Source organism: Pristiophorus japonicus, chromosome 1, assembly GCF_044704955.1.
Source record: "Pristiophorus japonicus isolate sPriJap1 chromosome 1, sPriJap1.hap1, whole genome shotgun sequence".
NCBI lineage: Eukaryota > Metazoa > Chordata > Chondrichthyes > Pristiophoridae > Pristiophorus > Pristiophorus japonicus.
In genome coordinates, this window is record NC_091977.1 from 81896808 (window position 1) to 81916958 (window position 20151).

At 42.0% G+C, this 20151-nt stretch overlaps 1 protein-coding gene across 3 annotated transcripts in view; it reads left to right on the forward strand.

Moving 5' to 3' along the window:
* The window catches only part of LOC139226764 (histone-arginine methyltransferase CARM1-like), a 115211-nt gene extending 98115 nt beyond the window's left edge, over positions 1-17096 (forward strand). The window contains exons 6-11 of one of the 3 annotated variants that reach the window (XR_011587321.1): positions 5667-5752; positions 6505-6594; positions 8899-9036; positions 10971-11060; positions 13991-14343; positions 16295-17096. Coding sequence is in view for 1 of the 3 variants with exons in the window: in XM_070857798.1 (XP_070713899.1) it covers positions 5667-5752; positions 6505-6594; positions 8899-9036; positions 10971-11060; positions 13991-14003 (417 nt within the window). In the remaining 2 variants the exon portion in view is untranslated. Of the gene's footprint in view, positions 1-5666; positions 5753-6504; positions 6595-8898; positions 9037-10970; positions 11061-13990 lie in introns of all 3 variants that reach the window. The other 2 variants (XR_011587326.1, XM_070857798.1) reach the window with 2 other exon arrangements.
* The last annotated feature ends 3055 nt before the right edge of the window (positions 17097-20151 follow it).

The following is a 20151-nucleotide window of genomic DNA, read 5'->3' on the forward strand; positions in this document are numbered from 1 at the left end:
GAGGAGGGGAAAGGGTAGAGGTGGGGGGAAGGAAAGTGAGGTGCACGTGCGCAGGTGATGGCTGTGTTATATCTCCATCTGGCTGTATGCAATTTGTTGCAACGTCTGGGGGCTGGAGACCACGCTCCTGCTTTGCCTTTATATTCTGTATTGCTGGACATGTTGAACATGTGATTGATGTTAGTGGTGGGAAAAATTGGGTGTTGGGTGTTATTGGCTGTGATACTTATGATTTCAGACCAATGTTAGTGTTAAACTTTTGTTATTGAACATAACCTTGTTGCGCATTGTCTCAGATAGCTGGACAGTTACACATTGGTGATTCCTTACCATGAAAGGGTTAAATACAACTTAATGTCAATCAACGTAAACTTTAACTGGCACCAAGGTGATGGACACCATTGATACCTGAGCTGCACACACACAGCTGTGTGTCAGCGTTGTCACTCACATCAACACTCTCTCAGTCAAATCTTTACGATATCAGCTCCTCACGTAAAAGTGGGATTTAACAAATGCCAGCCACAGCGCTGGCTTTTGTTCTGGTTAGTTTCACTTTTTGTGGGCGGTTTTTTGAGCGAGCGATATTGTGGGCGATATGGTGAAATTGAAGATGGGCGATCTGCATCGCCGCTAGTTTGGGTAAATATGCTCTTTACGACAAAAAACAGTCACCAAGCGTTAATATTGAATCTGAGCGTTAATTCCGTTCAGAAAGTAATGCTGGGTGATATTATGGGCATTGAATTCGCCATTCTGCTGATTCCGCCCCAAAAAAGTGGGCGGGCGGTGATATCTTTTCTCAGCGCTAAGCCCATTGGGAAAATAACACTCGGCGATAAATCTCCTAAAAAGCCCGTCAGTTTCCATTTTGTGCCAGAATGGGCGATATCTGGGCGTTATACGTCATTTCAGCGGTTAAATGGGCATTAAACCGCCCAAAAAAGTGGAGGTTCTAACCCATGATCTTTAATAGATCTCGGGATGGTGGGACTGACCTATCAAAAAAGACTGGATCAACTGGGCTTGTATTCACTGGAGTTCAGAAGAATGAGAGGGGACCTCATAGAAACGTTTAAAATTCTGACGGGTTTAGACAGGTTAGATGCAGGAAGAATGTTCCCAATGTTGGGGAAGTCCAGAACCAGGGGTCACAGTCTAAGGATAAGGGGTAAGCCATTTAGGACCGAGATAAGGAGAAACTTCTTCACCCAGAGAGTGGTGAACCTGTGGAATTCTCTACCACAGAAAATAGTTGAGGCCAATTCACTAAATATATTCAAAAGGGAGTTAGATGAAGTCCTTACTACTAGGGGGATCAAGGGGTATGGCGAGAAAGCAGGAAGGGGGTACTGAAGTTGCATATTCAGCCATGAACTCATTGAATGGCGGTGCAGGCTAGAAGGGCTGAATGGCCTACTCCTGCACCTATTTTCTATGTTTCTATGTTAATGAAGTACTCTTTTTAAAAGGGGGAATTGATGGTTTTCTGATGTACTTTGTGAATATTCTGCCAAATTTCTGGAAAGTTCTATTGAGCAAATCTATTTGTCTGATTTTATGTCTTATAAAATTGACTGAATAAGAACTTTCTCACAAAATGCCAATTACTTGTGTTCTTATTGTACAGTGAAGGGAGAAATAGAGGTGGGTCAGATGCATGCAGAAAACAATTTAGAAAGGATATGAAGTAGAGGAATCAAATCAAATTGACTAGTTATAAATTGCGAAAGAAAATGACAGGAAAAGAACAGTATTTTTTTTTAAATTACATATATTTCACTGAATAATGTGTAATAAATAACCTGGGGGAAGTGAAAGCAATTATTTTACGGAAGAGCTAGACTGAATAGCATTAACAGAAACCTGACTGCCAACTGGTCAAAAATGGAAAATAAGCTTAATGGGATGTAATATATTTGGGAGGGATAGAAACGTTAAAAAAGGAGGTGGAGTGGCAATATTGATAAAAGATGGAATACATGCTGATTTTTCAGACTGAGAGGGACTAAATAGAGAAAAGGAATTAGAATTCCTAAAATGTGCACAGGACTCCATCTGCAAGCAGTGTCTTAGTAGGCCATCAAGGGCAGCGGTGTTGCTCAAGTAGGTTATGAGTAATAAAATGGATCAGGTTGGTGAGCTAAATATGATTCAACAACTTGGGAGTGGTAACCATAACATGATATGGTTTAAGATCCAACTAGAAAGGAAAAATGTTGGTACAAAAACTAGAACACCAGATTGAATTAGAGCAGATTTTAGAAAGTTGGAGTACGAGCTAGGTGAGGTGAATGGAGCAAGAAATTGGCACACAGAACTATGGAGCAACAATGGGATATTTTTAAAAGAAGGAAACTACTAATAGTTTTAGGATGCCATCTATTAACAGAGGTTAAAAATCATCGAAAATTGAAGAAGATATAGAAGGACTATAAACTAAAGGAGAATATGGGAAAATAAGAGAAGAGGTTAATAGTGGGCTAAAGAAAGCTAAGGTGTGGAGTATGGGGTGGGGGTGGGGGAATCAAAATATACTTGCAAAGTACTTTACTGTTTGTTATATCAGTAAAAAGAGAATTGTTACAAGTCAGGTGGAACCCCAGAGAGGAGAGGATTATCAATTTGTAAATGATCAAAAAATGGCAGAGATTTAATAAGTACTTCACATTGGACTTTACTAAAGAGATGGATATCAGAGAGGAGGTGAATTGAGCCTGAGAGCGAGATGAGCGATATTATGATGGATAAAAGGAAAATTTCAGATAATTTAATGAGGCTAAAGGAAGGCAATGCCCCAGGGCCTGACTGGTTACATCCAACAATTCTGAGGGAGGTGAAGGAAGAAATTGCCAAAACCTTAGAAATTATTTACAAAAATGCAGGGGGCGAATTTGCCCCTTTTTACAGCCCCATTAGCATCTTCGGGTGGGTACAATGACATTTTTGCCTAGGGAGGGGGGCGCTACCGCCTCCCGGGAAATTACCCCAGAGGCTTGCGGGGAGCTGTCCTGGCAGTGTTGCACTCGGCGGTTAGCCCCTCTAATTGAAGGGGAGGGGTATTGTAGCGCATGAGCGCCACATGGAGCTTTCACGTCGCGCTGGCCTCAGCGCCATGCTACTGCCCTGGGAGCGCCCCTGAAAGGAACCATAGAAACATAGAAACATAGGTGCAGGAGTAGGCCACTCGGCCCTTCGAGCCTGCGCCACCATTCAATAAGATCATGGCTGATCATTCACCTCAGTACCCCTTTCCTGCTTTCCCTCCATACCCCTTGATCCCTTTAGCCGTAAGGGCCATATCTAACTCCCTCTTGAATATATCTAACGAACTGGCATCAACAACTCTCTGCGGTAGAGAATTCCACAGGTTCACAATTCTCTGAGTGAAGAAGTTTCTCCTCATCTCGGTCCTAAATGGCCTACCCCTTATCCTTAGACTGTGACCCCTGGTTCTGGACTTCCCCCAACATCGGGAACATTCTTCCTGCATCTAACCTGTCCAGTCCCGTCAGAATTTTAGATGTTTCTATGAGATCCCTTCTCATTCTTCTAAACTCCAGTGAATACAGGCCCAGTCGATCCAGTCTCTCCTCATATGTCAGTCCTGCCATCCCGGGAATCAGTCTGGTAAACCTTCGCTGCACTCCCTCAATAGCAAGAACGTCCTTCCTCAGATTAGGAGACCAAAACTGAACACAATATTCTAGATGAGGCCTTCACCGCCTGCTATACCTGCATTCCAACTTTCAATGACTGATGTACCATGACACCCAGGTCTCGTTGCACCTCCCCTTTTCCTAATCTGTCACCATTCAGATAATATTCTGCCTTCATGTTTTTGCCACCAAAGTGGATAACCTCACATTTATCCACATTATACTGCAGTAAGACATCCCTGCACCTATACGCAAATCCCCTAGCTATGATTGCCTTCTTCACCGCCTGCTATACCTGCATTCCAACTTTCAGTGACTGATGTACCATGACACCCAGGTCTCGTTGCACCTCCCCTTTTCCTAATCTGTCACCATTCAGATAATATTCTGCCTTCATGTTTTTGCCACCAAAGTGGATAACCTCACATTTATCCACATTATACTGCATCTGCCATGCATTTGCCCACTCACCTAACCTGTCCAAGTCACCCTGCAGCCTCTTAGCATCCTCCTCACAGCTCACACCGCCACCCAGCTTAGTGTCATCTGCAAACTTGAAGATATTACACTCAATTCCTTCATCTAAATCATTGATGTATATTGTAAATAGCTGGGGTCCCAGCACTGAGCCCTGCGGCACCCCACTAGTCACTGCCTGCCATTCTGAAAAGGACCCATTTATCCCGACTCTCTGCTTCCTGTCTGCCAACCCGTTCTCTATCAACGTCAATACATTACCCCCAATACCATATTCCGCATCGGGAACGGGACTTCAGGGCCAAGCGATAAAAGTCCTGGCCCCGGAAGCTTATCGCCCCCAATCGTTGAGAGAGGCAATTTTGCCCCACAGTCTCTACGGTGAAATTACCATATATCTAGATAAAGATGAAATAATTAGAAGTAGATAGCAGGGATTTGAAAAGGAAAATTTGTGCTTGACGAACCTTGAGGAGGTAACAGACATGATAGATGGGATAAATGCAGTGGGTTTGGTGTACATGGACATCATGCAGTGGATTTGGTGTACATGGACACCATGGACATCATGCAGTGGATTTAGTGTACATGGACACCATGGACATCATGCAGTGGATTTAGTGTACATGGAAAGCTTTTGATAAGATACCACATGGGTATTATAAGATTAAAATTAAGGTATAGTATTAGAGGGAAGATGGTAAACTGGATTAAAATTTGGTTAGAAGGGAGTAAGCCTCATCCACATACAGAAGGTCAGCTTTCACATGTATGTCTCTCCACCACCTTTCCCCACCTGTCCACTGCCTCTGTGTTCTCGAACTGTTTTTCTGACATCCAGTCTTGGATGAGCTGTAAATTTTCTCCAGCTACGCATTGGGAGGATTGAAGACATCAACCGCCACCCTCTCCGCCCCCCCCCGGCCCATCTATCACAAACTCCATCCTCTTCGAGGCCTCTATCTTGGGCTGAACCAGTTTATTTGCAACCTCAGCGTCCTCTTTGACCCCAAGTTGAGCTTCTGCTCCCAAATCTTCTCCATCACAAAGGATGCCAACTTCTAGTGTAGCCCATCCTTTGGTTCTGTTATATATTTGTTTCCTTTTTTTTTTTTAAGTACTTTTTACACAATTTTTCTTAATTTATCTCTTCCTCTTCTTGAGGTTCTTCCTCATCATGCATCTTCCCCAGGCCTGTGCTAATGGCAGTCTTCAGCCAGCTGGTAGGAGGCACATGAGAGTAGGCTAGGGTGATTCACACTTTTGATTGCACCACTGTGTATGGGACCTGTGGACAACCTGCTGCCATTGCATGTGGTACTTCACTGGAGCACCTGTGTACTGTTAACACATCACCCTTTCTCTCCATCATGCAATATATTTATCTTTAGATTGAAAGTTAGATTGCTGCAAATTACATATTACTGCATGGAGTTCAAAAGTAAATTGTGCTTTATCAAGTTCTTACAGGAATTTGAACAAAATGTTTTCAAGCCAGCGGCATAAGGTGTTTAACATTTCCTATTTTAGGATACCTTTGATGTCGTCATTTTGATGGCACGGTCTGTCAAGTACACTGTGAATTTTCTGGAAGCCAAAGAAGATGATTTGCATAGGTGAGTGGATGATGCAGTTGAAATTCTAACTTGTTCTGCAATAATTGTTGAAATTAGCTGTGTAGCTCGCTAGAGCTGAGGTGTGACATACACAATAAAATGGATGGCTGAGAATGAGTTACAAGGACATAGGTGACCAAGATGGATTTGTCATACTCTTGATAAGGGATGTCAGTGATGGACATCATAGCACTTTCTACATTTTGCACCCAGTGTCAGCATTTAGCATTAAGTGCAACATAACATTCCCTTTACTTTGCCTTCACATTCTGAGGAGCAGCATGTTATTGTACTTCCCATACTAGGCTGTGAGTGAGATTACCAGTTTAATGCCAATTATAAGCATTTTTGTACTGTGAGCCTATGCTTCCCAGGAACTGGGTTTAAAATGTTGTAGTTTCAGAGGGAAAGGAGACATTACAGGTTATTTGTGACTGCTCTCAGTGAGGAGCCTTGCCCACCGGATGCACCTATGAGAATTTGTGCATCAGCTGCAGAAGACTAAATAATCGTTATTTAAATGGGCAGAAAATTATGTGCTTCACACACCTGAATTTCGATTATTCGCTCCGAGCGGGCAAGACTGCGGGTGAACTTGTAAAATTACTCGTATTCATTTCATTATTCTGTGCTGGACTCAAAGCCAGCTGTCAGATGTGAAAATGCAGCATTTGTTTCCCCTGTATTTCTTAAGGTAATCAGAATCATCGTAATCAAAGTACTTGTAATGATTTTTAAATTTATTCTTGTAGAATGGAGATCCCCTTTGTTTTCCGAATTCTTCAGTCTGGACTTGTCCATGGCTTGGCATTTTGGTTTGATGTGGCATTTGTGGGCTCACAGTAAGTATATTTTGCTTCTCATAATGCCTTATTTTACTCCATAAGGGGCTTGCATTTTGTTAACTTTATGAAATTTCTGTTTTTGGAATTTAACAAAAAACTGATTGAACTCACCCCCTCTAGAAATGCATTTTGCTATTATCCAGGGTATTGCCAGTGACTATGCATGTTGTTGGCACACTTCTTAATTTGTTATTTGTGAGGGGACCCTAAAAGCTCTTCTCCCCAATAACATAATCTTGTATTTATATTGCACCTTTAGAAAAAACATCCCAAGGTGCTTCGCAGATGTACAATCAGACAAAGGTGAATGCTGAGACAAAGAAGATGATATTAGGGAGGGTGACCAAAAAGGTGGGTTTTAAGGAGGGCCTTAAAGGAGGAGGTGGTGGGGGGATTTAGCGAGGGAATTTGAGTGTGGGGCCTAGGCGGGTAAAGGCACGGCCGCCAATACTGGGGCAAAGGGATGGGAGGGGGTTTATTGAGCACAAAGGCCCGAGTCAGAAGAACACAGAGTTCAGTGGAGGAAGTTGGAGAGCTGGAAGAGATTACAGAGATAAGGTGGGGCAAGGCCATAGAGGGATTTAAACACGGATTAGAATTTTAAATTTGTGTTGTTGAGGGACTGTGAGCCAATGTCAGTCAGCGAGAACAGGGGTGATGAATAGATGAATGAACAGGACTTGGTTTGGGATAGGATACATGCTGTAAAGTTTTCTGTGAGCTAGCGTTTATGGAGGGTGGACAATGGAGGACGGCCAAAAGAGCATTGGAATAGTCATGCTTGGAGGGAACAGGGCATGGATGAGGGTTTCAGCAGCAGGTGAGCAGAGGCATGGGTGATGTTACGGAGGTGGAAGTAGACAGTCTTTATGATGGAGCATATACAGGGTCTGAAATTCTGTTCGGTGTTGAATTGGATGCTGAGATTGCGAACAGCGTGAATCAACCTGTGAAAATGGCCAAGGAGGGGAGATGGAATCAATTGCAAAGGCACAAAGTTTGTGGTTGGGGCTAGATTCTGTCTTTCCAGTGTTCAGCTGGAGGGAATTGCAGCTAATACAATACTAGATATTGAACAATCATTCTAACAACACAGAGGCAGCAGAGAGGTCAAGAGAGCTGGTAGATAGAGCTGGGTGTCGTCAGTGTATGTGTGGATGATGTCAAACAGGGGCAACATGTAGATGAAGAGGATTGGGCTAAGGACAGATCTTTGGTAGACTCAGAAGGTAACGGTGGGGGATAGGGGCAAGAAGGGAAGATATTGCTGTAGATGCTGTGGGTATGATCTGATAGGTAATTGTGGAACCAAGCAAGCAAAATCCCACTGAGCTGGACAGTGGAGGAAACTGTTGGAAGAAGGTGGTGTGGTCAACCATGTCAAAGGTTGCAGAGATTGAGGAGGATGAAGAACGATGTACCATCATTGCAAAGGATGCCATTTGTGACTTTGATTAGGCCCATTTCAGTTGTATGGTATGGATGAAAACCAAATTAGAGATTCAAACATGGATTTGCAGGAAAAATGGCACAAATTTGGGAGGTGACAGTGCATTCAAGAACTTTGGAGCGTGCAATCACTTCTGTCATTGCTGTGGTAATGTCTTCCCTTCATTTATTTTCATTAATGCTAGGCTTGACCTGGGGTAGAATGCTTACTTTTGGAGATGACTCTGCAGTTGGGGAAAGTTGCCCATCCTTTTCATTAATGACTAATAAGGCAATGACAGCACTTCAAAAGTACTTAATTGGCTATAAAGTGCTTTGGGATGACTTGAGTTTGCAAAAGGCACTATATAAATGCAAGTCTTTTTAACGAGCACAAAAACTTTTTTTTCTCATTTGCTGTTTTTTTTTTCTCCTTTTTTACTCATGCCTACCTTTTTGCTAAAATCAGTGGAATAGCCCAAAAAGAAGAATTGAAAAAGCTGGAATCCAGAGGGGGAGAGACACTTATTCTTTCAGCACATTTCTCTTGGATGTCTCTCATTTCTGTCAGCTCTATGCACTCTCAACACTCTCTCTCACCCACAGTTCATTTCACTTATTCTCTCTCTCTATCTTCATACAGTCATGGAAATTACAGGTGCAAGCGCGAGCTCCTCCACTGGAGCTGTCTACTTTCATCATATTTTCCTGCCCTTTCCCCACAGCCATTTATATTTTTCCTTATAGAATTTGTTCTCTTGATTTTCTCAGTGATCTCTTGGAGCAGTGTATCATATAGGAAACCTTTAATGTTTAAAATTGTAGTTTAACATTTAAAAAAAAATCTAAATTGATAAAATCTTCCTTTTTCAGAAAAACAGTCTGGCTGTCAACATCCCCTGCTGAACCCCTCACACACTGGTACCAGGTGCGCTGCCTGCTACAGACCCCACTGTTTGCCAAAGAAGGTGAAACATTTTCAGGGAAAGTCTTACTAGTGGCCAATAAACGGTGAGAATCAAAAAGCACTGTCATGTTAATTACCCTATTAGTCTTATTGCTATGGACATATTTTAAGCTGAACAGGTAACAAGTTGTGATGTTGGCCATCTTAACCAGAAAAGCAGAAGGCAAGGTGCACTGCAATCACTTTAAAGGTTTGGAGACTGAAAAATTGACAGCCGGCAAATTAAAATTGGTATGGTGGGGGGTAGGGTGCGGATGTCACCTCGGCCAGCCCACTGATGCCCATGGCCTACCTGATGCGATTTTCAGGCGGGCCTGTAAATGGGCAAGCATTCCGCCCGCTTGAAACTGGCTGCTTAAATATCCAAATTGGGGTCCTATGTTTGTTGTAGGACCCCAATTGCAATTTTCAGATGCAAATGCCCAGAGCTTGTGACCTACCAGCAGTGAGGAACCTACCAGCGGTCCTTAAAGGGACTGCTGAGGGCCGCTCCCAAAATGGCCCAGGAAATGTCTTGATTTTTTTTTGGATGAGGTCAGGAGGAGAAGTGGTGCTCCTTCTGGGCCCACAAAAAAAGTATGGGCCAGTGTCAGGCTTTCTATGTCCCACCCTTAGGATCGCCTCCCTATCCCACAGGCTTGGACTGTCGGCCAGCTCAGTGTGGGAGCCGGCTGAACTCGCGTCCTCCCGGAACTGGTGAGCTGCAGCAGAGCACCCGTTTGTTGTCCACAATTCTCTGGCAGCATTAAATGGTCCCCGAGCCTCAAAAAGGCAAGAATGGGTGGTCGGTGCGGCTGCTCTGTCTACTTTGTGCCATCTTCAGGCAGAAATCGAAGATCAGGGCCTGTGTTATTTAAAAAAGGCGTAAATACAGGACAATACAAGGGCACTGTGTTTCAGAGCACTGACTCACATTGACACAGATTGGGAGGAAGTCACAGTGCAGAGGAAAGGACGACCAGCAGGGGACTCAATATTTTTATATTTAAAAAGAATACAGTAACATTTTTTAACATTCTATTTAAACTACTGTCATGCCAGGTACAACAGACTAATTCATCTGATTTCTCATTTACAAAACTTGAGGATTAGCAGCGGCTCTCGGGTGATATGAGTCACTGTAAAGCCGCTGCATCATCTTGGGATGGCAAAATCAGAGGGACCAGCACAAAGAAAGCCAACCTGCCACTCGATATTACTCCCTTACATGGTGCAATTACTGAGGGCTATATTTTTTCACCATATGCTAATTGTAGCAAAAATATTTGAGTATATAATGGTGTTTTCCACTTTATACTCATCTCTACATTTCCTAGTGCCTGGCCTGAAAGCAATTTGGCCCTATAACACGCAATCAAGGTAGCTTTGCTCTTTCATTACCTGTCCAATGCTGGGAGGGGAATCTTGTGTGACACAAGGTTATTTAGAGGGGGCAAGGTCAGCTTAAAAAGAAACAAGTCAGTCCCATTTGATTTTTCTTGACCAGTCACACACACAATCATGCCAACCATAAAAGATTGATTAAGTTGCTTTTAATGAGGCACACAACACAAAAACAATTAAAACGTATATATTTGATTTCTGCTTTTGACAAGACAGGAGTCACAAAAAATATTTTGAATCCCCTTTAAGACAGAGGGATTGCACATATAACTACGACGCTGCATTTTTTTCCCATCCTCCCATTGAAGCAGAGATCAGAATGGCAGGAATTCCATCAGCATTTCAGAGGTTTTTTTTAAAGCTAGGTTAATAAAAATTAATCTGTTAAAGAATTCCCATTGGGCGGGGGGGGCGGGGAACGTTGATGTGTTGAATTGTATGACTACACTGTAGTATTCCCAAAGCCTCAGTTAAAATAGCAGTTAGGAAGCAATTTCTCCACCAGCTGTAATAAAGCCCTGTGCCCTGAATATTTGATCAAAAAGATGATAAGTAATTTGCTTTACTTGTGTTTTCTTCTGCATTCATATCACAGACAAAGCTACGATATTCACATTATGGCTATGGTAGATCAGACAGGTTTCAAGTCTGGAAACCTGCTAGACTTAAAGAATCCTTTCTTCAGGTAAGTCTTTCAATTCTGTATCTTTAAAACACTACAGTCCGTAATTACAGCATTCATTAGAATGATGTCAGAGATAGTATGGTATTACTGCTTTGTAAAACATTTTGAACATAGATTATTAGCTAGGTGTACACAGTGCAGTGGAATGCAATACTGCTACGTAATACAAGGTCAACAGTAATGGGCTTTTGGATTCCAAGATAGTGTGAATTGGCCCAGTCTCCAATCAAACATACAAAAACAATATTAATCATTACCCATTTTCTTTTTTTCTCATAACTCATTTTTACATTCCTGTGCATCACCCTACACCCTTAACTGGGAGTTGACCTGTTCCCAGGCCTCTACCCAGTGCCTCATTGACTGAAAGAATGCCATGGATTTAGTTGCCCTCAGAGTTTCTTCCCCTTCCCATCTCTATCACTCTCTGGGGAAGTTTTTGTCTGCCCTCGGCATCTAACCTGATACCTTCGCTGAGGTCAGATGCTTTCTGTATGGAAACTGTATCTCTCAGCTCTTTTTTGAAGGCGTGTGATGCAATGCACTGTGACTCTGACTGCCATTGAAACAACAGCACTTCCCACCTGATTGGCTTCAGACCTTCAAAGTAAGAGAGTAGCTGGAATTTTCACAAAGATTGAATATCTTTTTGAGAATTTGGAAACTACTGCTGGAAAACACAATTGTAAGGCTTATGTTACATTATTAATATAGACTTAAAGATTAAAACATCAGTTTGAGATTACATTGTACAAACATAGCGAAAATAATTGAGGAAATATATAAACAGCAGGACATATTGGCAGGGTGGGGACCGTTACCCAGATAAGAGTCCTTTACTCGAATGCACGTAGCATCAGAAATAAAACAAGTGAGTTGGAAGCACAAATTCAGCTTAAAGGGCATTACAGAGACGTTTCTACAACTTGAGCTTGGGAGCTAAACATTCCAGGCAATAGAATCTTTAGAAAGGATGGGGAAATTGAGAAAGGAGGGTGAGTAACAGTATTGGGATCTGATAAGAGGTGTTCCCCAGGGATCTGTAGGAGGGCCTCAACTTTTAACCAAATATATTAATGACTCGGCTGAAGGAATAGGGAATTGTATATTCAAGATTGCAGATGGCAGTATGGTAGGAGACACAGCAAGTTGTGTGGAAAGGAGCAGCAAGTTACAAAGGGACATCGACAGACTAAATGAGTGGGCAAAACTATGGCAGATGGTGTTCAATTGTGGGGAAGTGTGAGATCTTCCACTTTGGATCCGACGAAGACAAATCGGAATATTTTCTTAATGGTTCGACACTAGGAGGAGGCACAAAGGGATTTAGGAGTCCATTTACATAAATCATGAAAAGCTAGGGCACGGGTACAAAAAGTCATCAAAAAGGCTAATGGAATGTTGGCCTTTGTCTCAAGGAGGTTGCAATTCAAAAGTGAGGAAGTGATAGCTTCACAGAGTCTTGGTCAGACCTCATCTGAAATACTGCGTTCCGTTTTGGGCACCGAACATTGGTTTTCGAAGGGGTACAGTGCAGATTCACCGGAATGATACTGGGGGTTAAATGGCTAAATTATGGAGATAGTTTCCATAAACTTGCCTTGTACTCCGTTGAGTTTAGAAGATTGAAGGGTGATCTAATTGAGGTGTTTAAAAAGATAAAGGGATTCAGTAGGATATAAATATAAACTATTTCCCCTGCTGGGGAATCCAGAACAAGAAGGCATAACCTTAAAATTAGATCTAGGCCATTTAGGAGTGAAATTAGGAAAGATCTTTTCAGATTAAGGGGTGCGGAAATCTGTAACTCGCTGCCCCAAAAAGCTATGCATGCTGGATTAATTGAAATTTTCAAGACTGAGATCGATAGATTTTTGTTAAGTAAAGGTATCAAGGGCTCTGGAGCAGAGGCAGGTAAATGAAGTACAGATCAGCCATGATCTAATTGAATGGTAGAGCAGACAAGGTGAAAAGATTGAAGATTTGTATGAATTATTGAATGTTTAATAATTCTGTACATTCTTCTATCAACATCATTGGAAAAGAGTGAGCTATCAGTAGTGCATTACTCGGGTTCTTTCCTTCCCCCATGACTCTTTCTGTAAAACAAAAGCAGAAAATGCTGGAAACATTCAGCAGGTCAGACATTTGTGAGGAGAGAACAGACTAGTTAACGTTTCGGCATGCTCAGCTTCAAATCTCACGTGGACCGTGTAGAGGAACTGGCTAGATGAGTACGTTGTCAGAGTGGGGGACATTATGTCATTATATACAGTTGTTGCACGCCTCTTCGTAAGTGCATTGGCAGAGACTTCCAAACAGTTCATCTCTGCAGCCTTTTGATAAGCCCGAGAACTCTCCGAAAACTTTTCGTTCCTCCAATTCTGGCCTCTGGTGCTTTCCCAATTTCCTCCGCCCACCATTGGCGGCTGTGCCCTAAGCTCTGGAATTCCATCCCTAAACCTCTCTGCCTCTCGATCTCTTCTTTAAGACGCACCTTAATACCTACCTCTTTGACCAAGCCTTTGGTCACTTGTCCTAATACCTCCTTATGTGGCTCGTTGTCATATTTTGTCTGATAACACTCCTGTGAAGTGTCTTGGGACCTTTTACTATGCTGAAGGCGCGATATAAATGCAAATCACTGTTGTTGAGAGAACTGCGTGTAGCAGACAGGAATCAATGGGGCAGAAAGTATCTTGAAAAATGTGTATATGTGATACAAAAACACATTTTTAGAGATTATTTCTTTCAGGTATGTTAAAGACAGAAAATAAACATTTTACGATTTGAAAGTGTTCTTCAGCAATCTTTTCGTTAACAAGAGTAGAAATCAGGTGAAGATTGTTTCTGTTAGTCATCAGTTTCTCTGATGGAAACATTAGAATTCTTTATTTTTCTCTTATTGTTGCTTTCTTTTTGTTCATCAGTTTTTACGAATGAATCCCCTGTGCAAAACCCCTCTCTAAACTGACACCAGCATATCTACCGAACAAGACACTCAGGTGACTCGTAGGAGCACGACTGCAATGCAACAATATCTGGGTGGAACTAGAATAAGTTTTTTTGGCGATACCTCCAAGTTGCAGTATCCCCTTTTCTAGAGCATTTTATCAGCCTGTATTAATGAATAAATAAACGCACACTGTGTGAATTGATGTAGTTATTCTGCACCCGTGCAAAATAACAGATATAGTCTGAGATCTTGAATCAACCAAAGGCAGCCTGCCAAACCATCAGTCGTCAGCTGCAAGACAACAAAAGTAATGTAATAATCATATAGGTATTTACAATTTTATACATATGTATGTGTATTTGGGTGTATGTGTCTGTGCACATAGTCGGATGTTTTTATGTGTAGTAGGTCAGATCCAATCAAGAACATTGTGTAAATAGGACAGTTATATCAAACTGGACAGTGATGTGATTTTTTTTTTATTGCAACTTTATTAATAATAATAGTGGATAAATCACATGAGAAAATACTTCAGGTCTTGCCTAAAGGAAAAGATTTTAGAAACAAAACATTTAATGGGCATGGCTTATTTATATCTTGGCATTCTATGTGATATATTAAACATATGTAATCACATTGTAGTGAAAAATATAAGTGCTGTATGGTCTACAACCTAGAATTATTAAATTTTACACTCACTAAACTGAGGGATGTCAGTGCTAGGGGATTATAGAATGTTAGAATGGTTGTAGCACGGAGGAAGGCCATTTGGGGCATCAAGCCTATGCCGGCTCTCTGCAAGAGCACCTCGGCTAGTCCCACTCCCCCGCCCTTTCCCTGTAGCCCTCCAATTTTTTTTCTTTCAGGTACTTATCCAACTCCCTTTTGAAATCCGTGATTGAGTATGCCTCCACCACCCTTTCATGCAGTGCATTCCAAATCCTAACCACTCGCTGTGTAAAAAAGTTTTTTCTTATGTCGTCTTTGGCTCTTTTGCCAATCAACTTAAATCTGTGTCCTCTGGTTCTCGACCCTTCTGCCACTGGGAACAGTTTCTCTCTATCTATTCTGTCCAGACCCCTCATGATTTTGAGCACCTCTATCAAATCTCCTCTCAATCGTCTCTGCTCCAAGGAGAACAACCCCAGCTTCTCCAGTCTATCCACGCAACTGAAGTCTCTCATTCCTGGAATCATTCTCGTAAATCTTTTCTGCACCCTCTCTAAGGCCTTCACATCCTTCCTAAAGTGTGGTACCCAGAATTGGACACAATACTCCAGTTGACGCCGAAGCAGTGTTTTATACAGATTCATCATAATTTCCACGCTTTTGTATTCTATACCTCTTTTCATGAAACCCAGGACCCTGTAAGCTTTTTTTACTGCTTTCTCAACCTGCCCTGCCACCTTCAACGATTTGTGCACATATACTTCTAGCTCTCTCTGTTCATGCACTCCCTTTAGGATTGTACCCTTTGGTTTATATTTCCTCTCCCCATTCTTTCTACCAAAATGTATCAATTCACGCTTTTCTGCATTAAATTTCATCTGCCACGTGCACCCACTCCACCAGCCTGTCTATGTCCTCTTGAAGTCTATTGCTATTCTCCTCACTATTCATTATACTTCACAGTTTTGTGTCATCTGCAAATTTTGAAATTGTGCCCTAAACACCCATGTCCAAGTCATTAATATATATCAAGAAAAGCAGTGGTCCTAGTACCGACCCCTGGGGAATACCACCGTATATGGGATGCAACATATTTTGTCATCCAACGCTAAGCACTCATTCCAAGATTGGATATAGTACAACCAAATGTAAAGTAAAACACCCTCAACTGCCCCATTAATGAGCCATAGACTGAAGATCAGATGAGCACCCCCTACTGCACCAACTGACAATTGCACTTTCCAAACCAACCATCCTTGTGTTTTTTTAAGCAAGACTGACAGTTTAATTCTAATTATGCCAGGTTATGGGTGGTTTTATCATGGCACTTGTCTTGCATGGGACAGCCACGAGAGGCCAGTGTGCTAACCACCTCTACCACTCAGGCCCTCGGTACAGAATTATTGCTGCTGTTTATTATTATTTGCAAAATTTGTTCAAATGTTACCAGTTCACCCACTTCAAAAGGAAACTAAAGCAGTTGGTCGACTTTATATTTATTTTTCTAAGACTGTACTTGTAAAAGGGATACAATGGCTCCAAAACAGCTTGAAGTCTATATTGAAGAGGTATTGAGAAAATTAGACGAGTGTTTTGTTTAATTTTCCAGGGCTGCATAGAGACCATACTTCGTAACACTTTGCAAATTCACACGGCCAAAGCATCTTCAGGCCACGAGACATCTGCAAGGTCCCTTTCCAAAAAGGCTCCAGGCTTAACTGCCAGCTCTGATGCTGCATCGAATTACACATACCTGATTGTGAACTGTAAGGGAATTGAAGACCTTGTCGCATTTTCCTTCCAAAGGATTGTTCCCCCTTGTTTTCTGTTGAAAACGCAGTTTTGCTTATGAATCTGAGTTTACCAGAATACTCGATATTTTTAAAGAAAACCATTCAGACTCTGATGACCTATTGCGTATCTGGAACATTCTGTGACTGTGTTCTGCTCAAAATGCAGAATTAATAGAGATATTTCCTGATATGTGTAAAACAAAAATTGTTAAAGAGCTGAAGATTAAACTCCTGCATGTATGACAACACATTTCTTGCATCGTTTAGAGAACGGACGATCTGTAGTTATGACTCCGATAGCAGTTGGCATGGATGAGTGCAGTTAGATTTGTCCAAGTCAATACCATTGTGTTTGTTAGTAACAGACCTCTGTTGGTCACAGGCCAGGAGCCTGCTGCTCGCTGAACAACATCAGGTGATATCAGTAGCACAGTGTCTCATCTGAACTGAATGATCTGTGAAAAAGCTACCTCGTGTACCAATGGCGTTTGCGTGTATCATCTAATAGAAAGAAAATGAACTGTGGCACGGTGTTATGTGAGGGTCATTGTTTTACATTCTGTATTCATCTGACATTTGCTAGGACTTTTGTTTAACATTAAAGATGTGATATCCTTTTCTAATTACTAAAGTGTCAGTATCTGGACAAGTTTATAGTTTGGATTGTACTCCATATGTTTTTGCCACTGTATGCAGTTTCACATTTAGAGGAGGTCTCATTAACCCTTTGGACATCAATCCCAAATCTAAATTTGGGTTTTCCACAAGTGGAAAAGTAGCCTTCAGAGCCACTTTTCAGCCAATTTAACCTCAGCTTATCAAACATACCCCCATCTTCCAAATGGACATTGGGAGCCAGGAGGAAGAGGAGACTCGTAAAAGACTTGGAAGGTTTTTTATTAAAAGAGAGAACAAAGTTAGAGTATGATGGGCTAGATGTGGCAACACAGTAAAGAAAAGACAGATAGTAAATGGGGACAATAGAGGATGATTTTTATTTATTAAAATTGTGTTTTAAATGTATATTTTAGTTCCACAAGATTAATATTACACTTGTAATACTACTCCTGCTGTTTGAGTAGCTTTACTACAGTCATGCTCATGCTAGCTTCAGTTTCAGATTTGAAATCAAACGAGACTGGTCAGCTCGGTTGGGGAAATCGGAATTTTCCTGGATCTGTCAGAAATATAAAGATTTACATTTATAGCTATTATATCTGTAATCTCTGCCTGAATATATTTTGATTTAAAAAATCTACTTCATCAACTTGACCACTTCCATTTTTGAACCAGAGATTGGAAATTACTGTGTTTTTTTTTCATACAAGTTCCTCTGCTGTTTCAACGGATGTCTTAACCCACTTATTTTAAATGGGTTAAAACCAGTAATGGAAGGGTTTGATGCAAATGCATTGTGTTCTGATTTTAATATCACTCTCAGAAATTTCCAGGTTTGGGTGGCTGTTTTTACATTAGGACTGATTTTCCTGTCCAAAATGCTTAGTTATTGCTCAGTTCCCAGCCACAAAAGAAAGGGAAAGGGGTGGGGTGAAGAAGACTTGTGACCCTCATGTCTCTACCTCCTTTACATTTCTGCAAGTTTTCCAGGGCTTCCCCCGAGGGGAGGGGCAGAGTGCCTGCATCTTCAACTGCATGGATAAAGAACAGCCACGATAATGAGGTGAAAAGGTGTGTTCCCAGCCCTCCTGTCTCCATTTCCTTCCCCAACGCCAGAACATAGGAATTGCTAAATGAAAAAAGACCACGGTCCATCCAGGTCATGCGAATATATGAAACTGACCGTTAGGAATGCTGGTGCATCAGGTCTGTCCCATGCCCATGATGCCTGGAGCATCAGAACTAGACCCTTCCTAACTCCCCCCCCCCTCCCCCGGCAGCATGTAATCTAGGGGGGCAAAAAAAAGTGCAATCAAGGGAAAGAAAAACTCTGGAAAATTCCTTTCCGATCCCTTAAGATCATCAAAACCAGTCCAGGAGATTATATTGACCATGCGTATGTTAACTATTAATCTGCTTCTCTATGATGCAAGCTCTGCCCCAGCAAAGAACTGGCCCGCTTCCCCTTGAAGGCATGCAGAGAGTCAGTGCAAGCCAGCAATGAATTCCAGAGGATGATTACTCTCTGGGAAAACATCATGATCCCTGGTCCTCCCCAATCTATCAAACTGAAATAATCTATCAATAGGCACACAATCCAGCTTTTTCATTATCTTATATCCTCTATTACCTCTAGGTCTGTCTGTGCTGCTGTAAAGTAAATAGGCCCACCTCTTCATGCCAATCTGTGTAACTAAAGTTTGTTAAGCTAGAAATAATTATTGTAGCTTTCTGACCCTTTTCCAAGGCCACTACATCATCCACCATGTGAGCGAACCAAAACTGGGCGCAGTACTCCAGATGCAGTGTAACCAGCAACCTGCATATTAACGGAATGGTCTCTTGATTTGTAGTGAATGGTTCTATTAATATAATCCAATACCCTATTCACTTTGGCTACGGCTTCTCTGCATTCATCAGGACCCTTCAGTGATCTGTGCACATTAACGCCGAATCCTTTTCTTTCTCAACTACTTTCAGTATTGATCCCTGTAAATGATAAGTATATTCTGAGTTAGTCCTACCTACACACATGACATTGCATTTATCTAGGTTAAATGCCATTTGCCATTGTTTGGCCTATTCCCCTAGTCCATTTATTTTTTTTTACAGAAGATTGTACTCCTCTACAGGCTTAACCCGTGCACAAATGTTCATATCATCTGCAAACTTACTGAACATACCCCCAACACTACTGTCCAGGTCATTAATAAAAAAATGACTAGTAGTGCTGTGCCTCACTTCCATCTCTCTTGATCCCATCATTACCTATGATTTGTCACGCTGCTTGTCCGACATCAGCCAAGCCTAATTGTCATTCAGGTTTTGCTGCACATGGGCATGGACTGTTTCATTATTGGAGGAGTTGCGAATAGAACTGAGCACTGCAACCATCAGCAAACATCCCCACGTCTGACTTTATAGGGAAGGGAAGGTAATTGATCAAGCAGCTGAAGGTGGTTTGGTCTAAGACACTGCCCTGAGGAACTCCTGCAGCAATGTCCTGGGCCTGTGACAACCACAACCATCTTTTGTGCTAGGTATGACTCTAGCCAGTGGAGAGTTTTCCCCCTTATTCCCAATGACTTCAATTTTACTAGGGCTCCTTGATGCCACACTCAGTTAAATGCTGCATTGATGTCAAGGGCAGTCACTCTCACCTCACCTCTGGCATTCAGCTCTTTTGTCCATGTTTGGACCAAGGCTGTAATGAGGTCTGGGGCCGAGTGGTCCTGGAAGAACCCAAATTGAGCATCGGTGAGTAAGTGCCACTTGTTAGCATTGTTGTTGGCACCTTCCATCATTTTGCTGATGTGTCCGGCTTTTTTGGACAGGACATACTTGGACAGTTTTCCACATTGTTGGGTAGATGCCAGTGTTGTAGCTGTATTGGAACAGCTTGGCTCTAGGCATGGCTAGTTCTGGAGCACAAGTCTTCAGCACGACAGCTGGGATGTTGTCAGGGCCCATAGCCTTTGCTGTAGTGTGCTCAGCTGTGTCTTGATATCATGTGGAGTGAATTGAATTGGCTGTAGACTGGCTTCTGTGATGATAG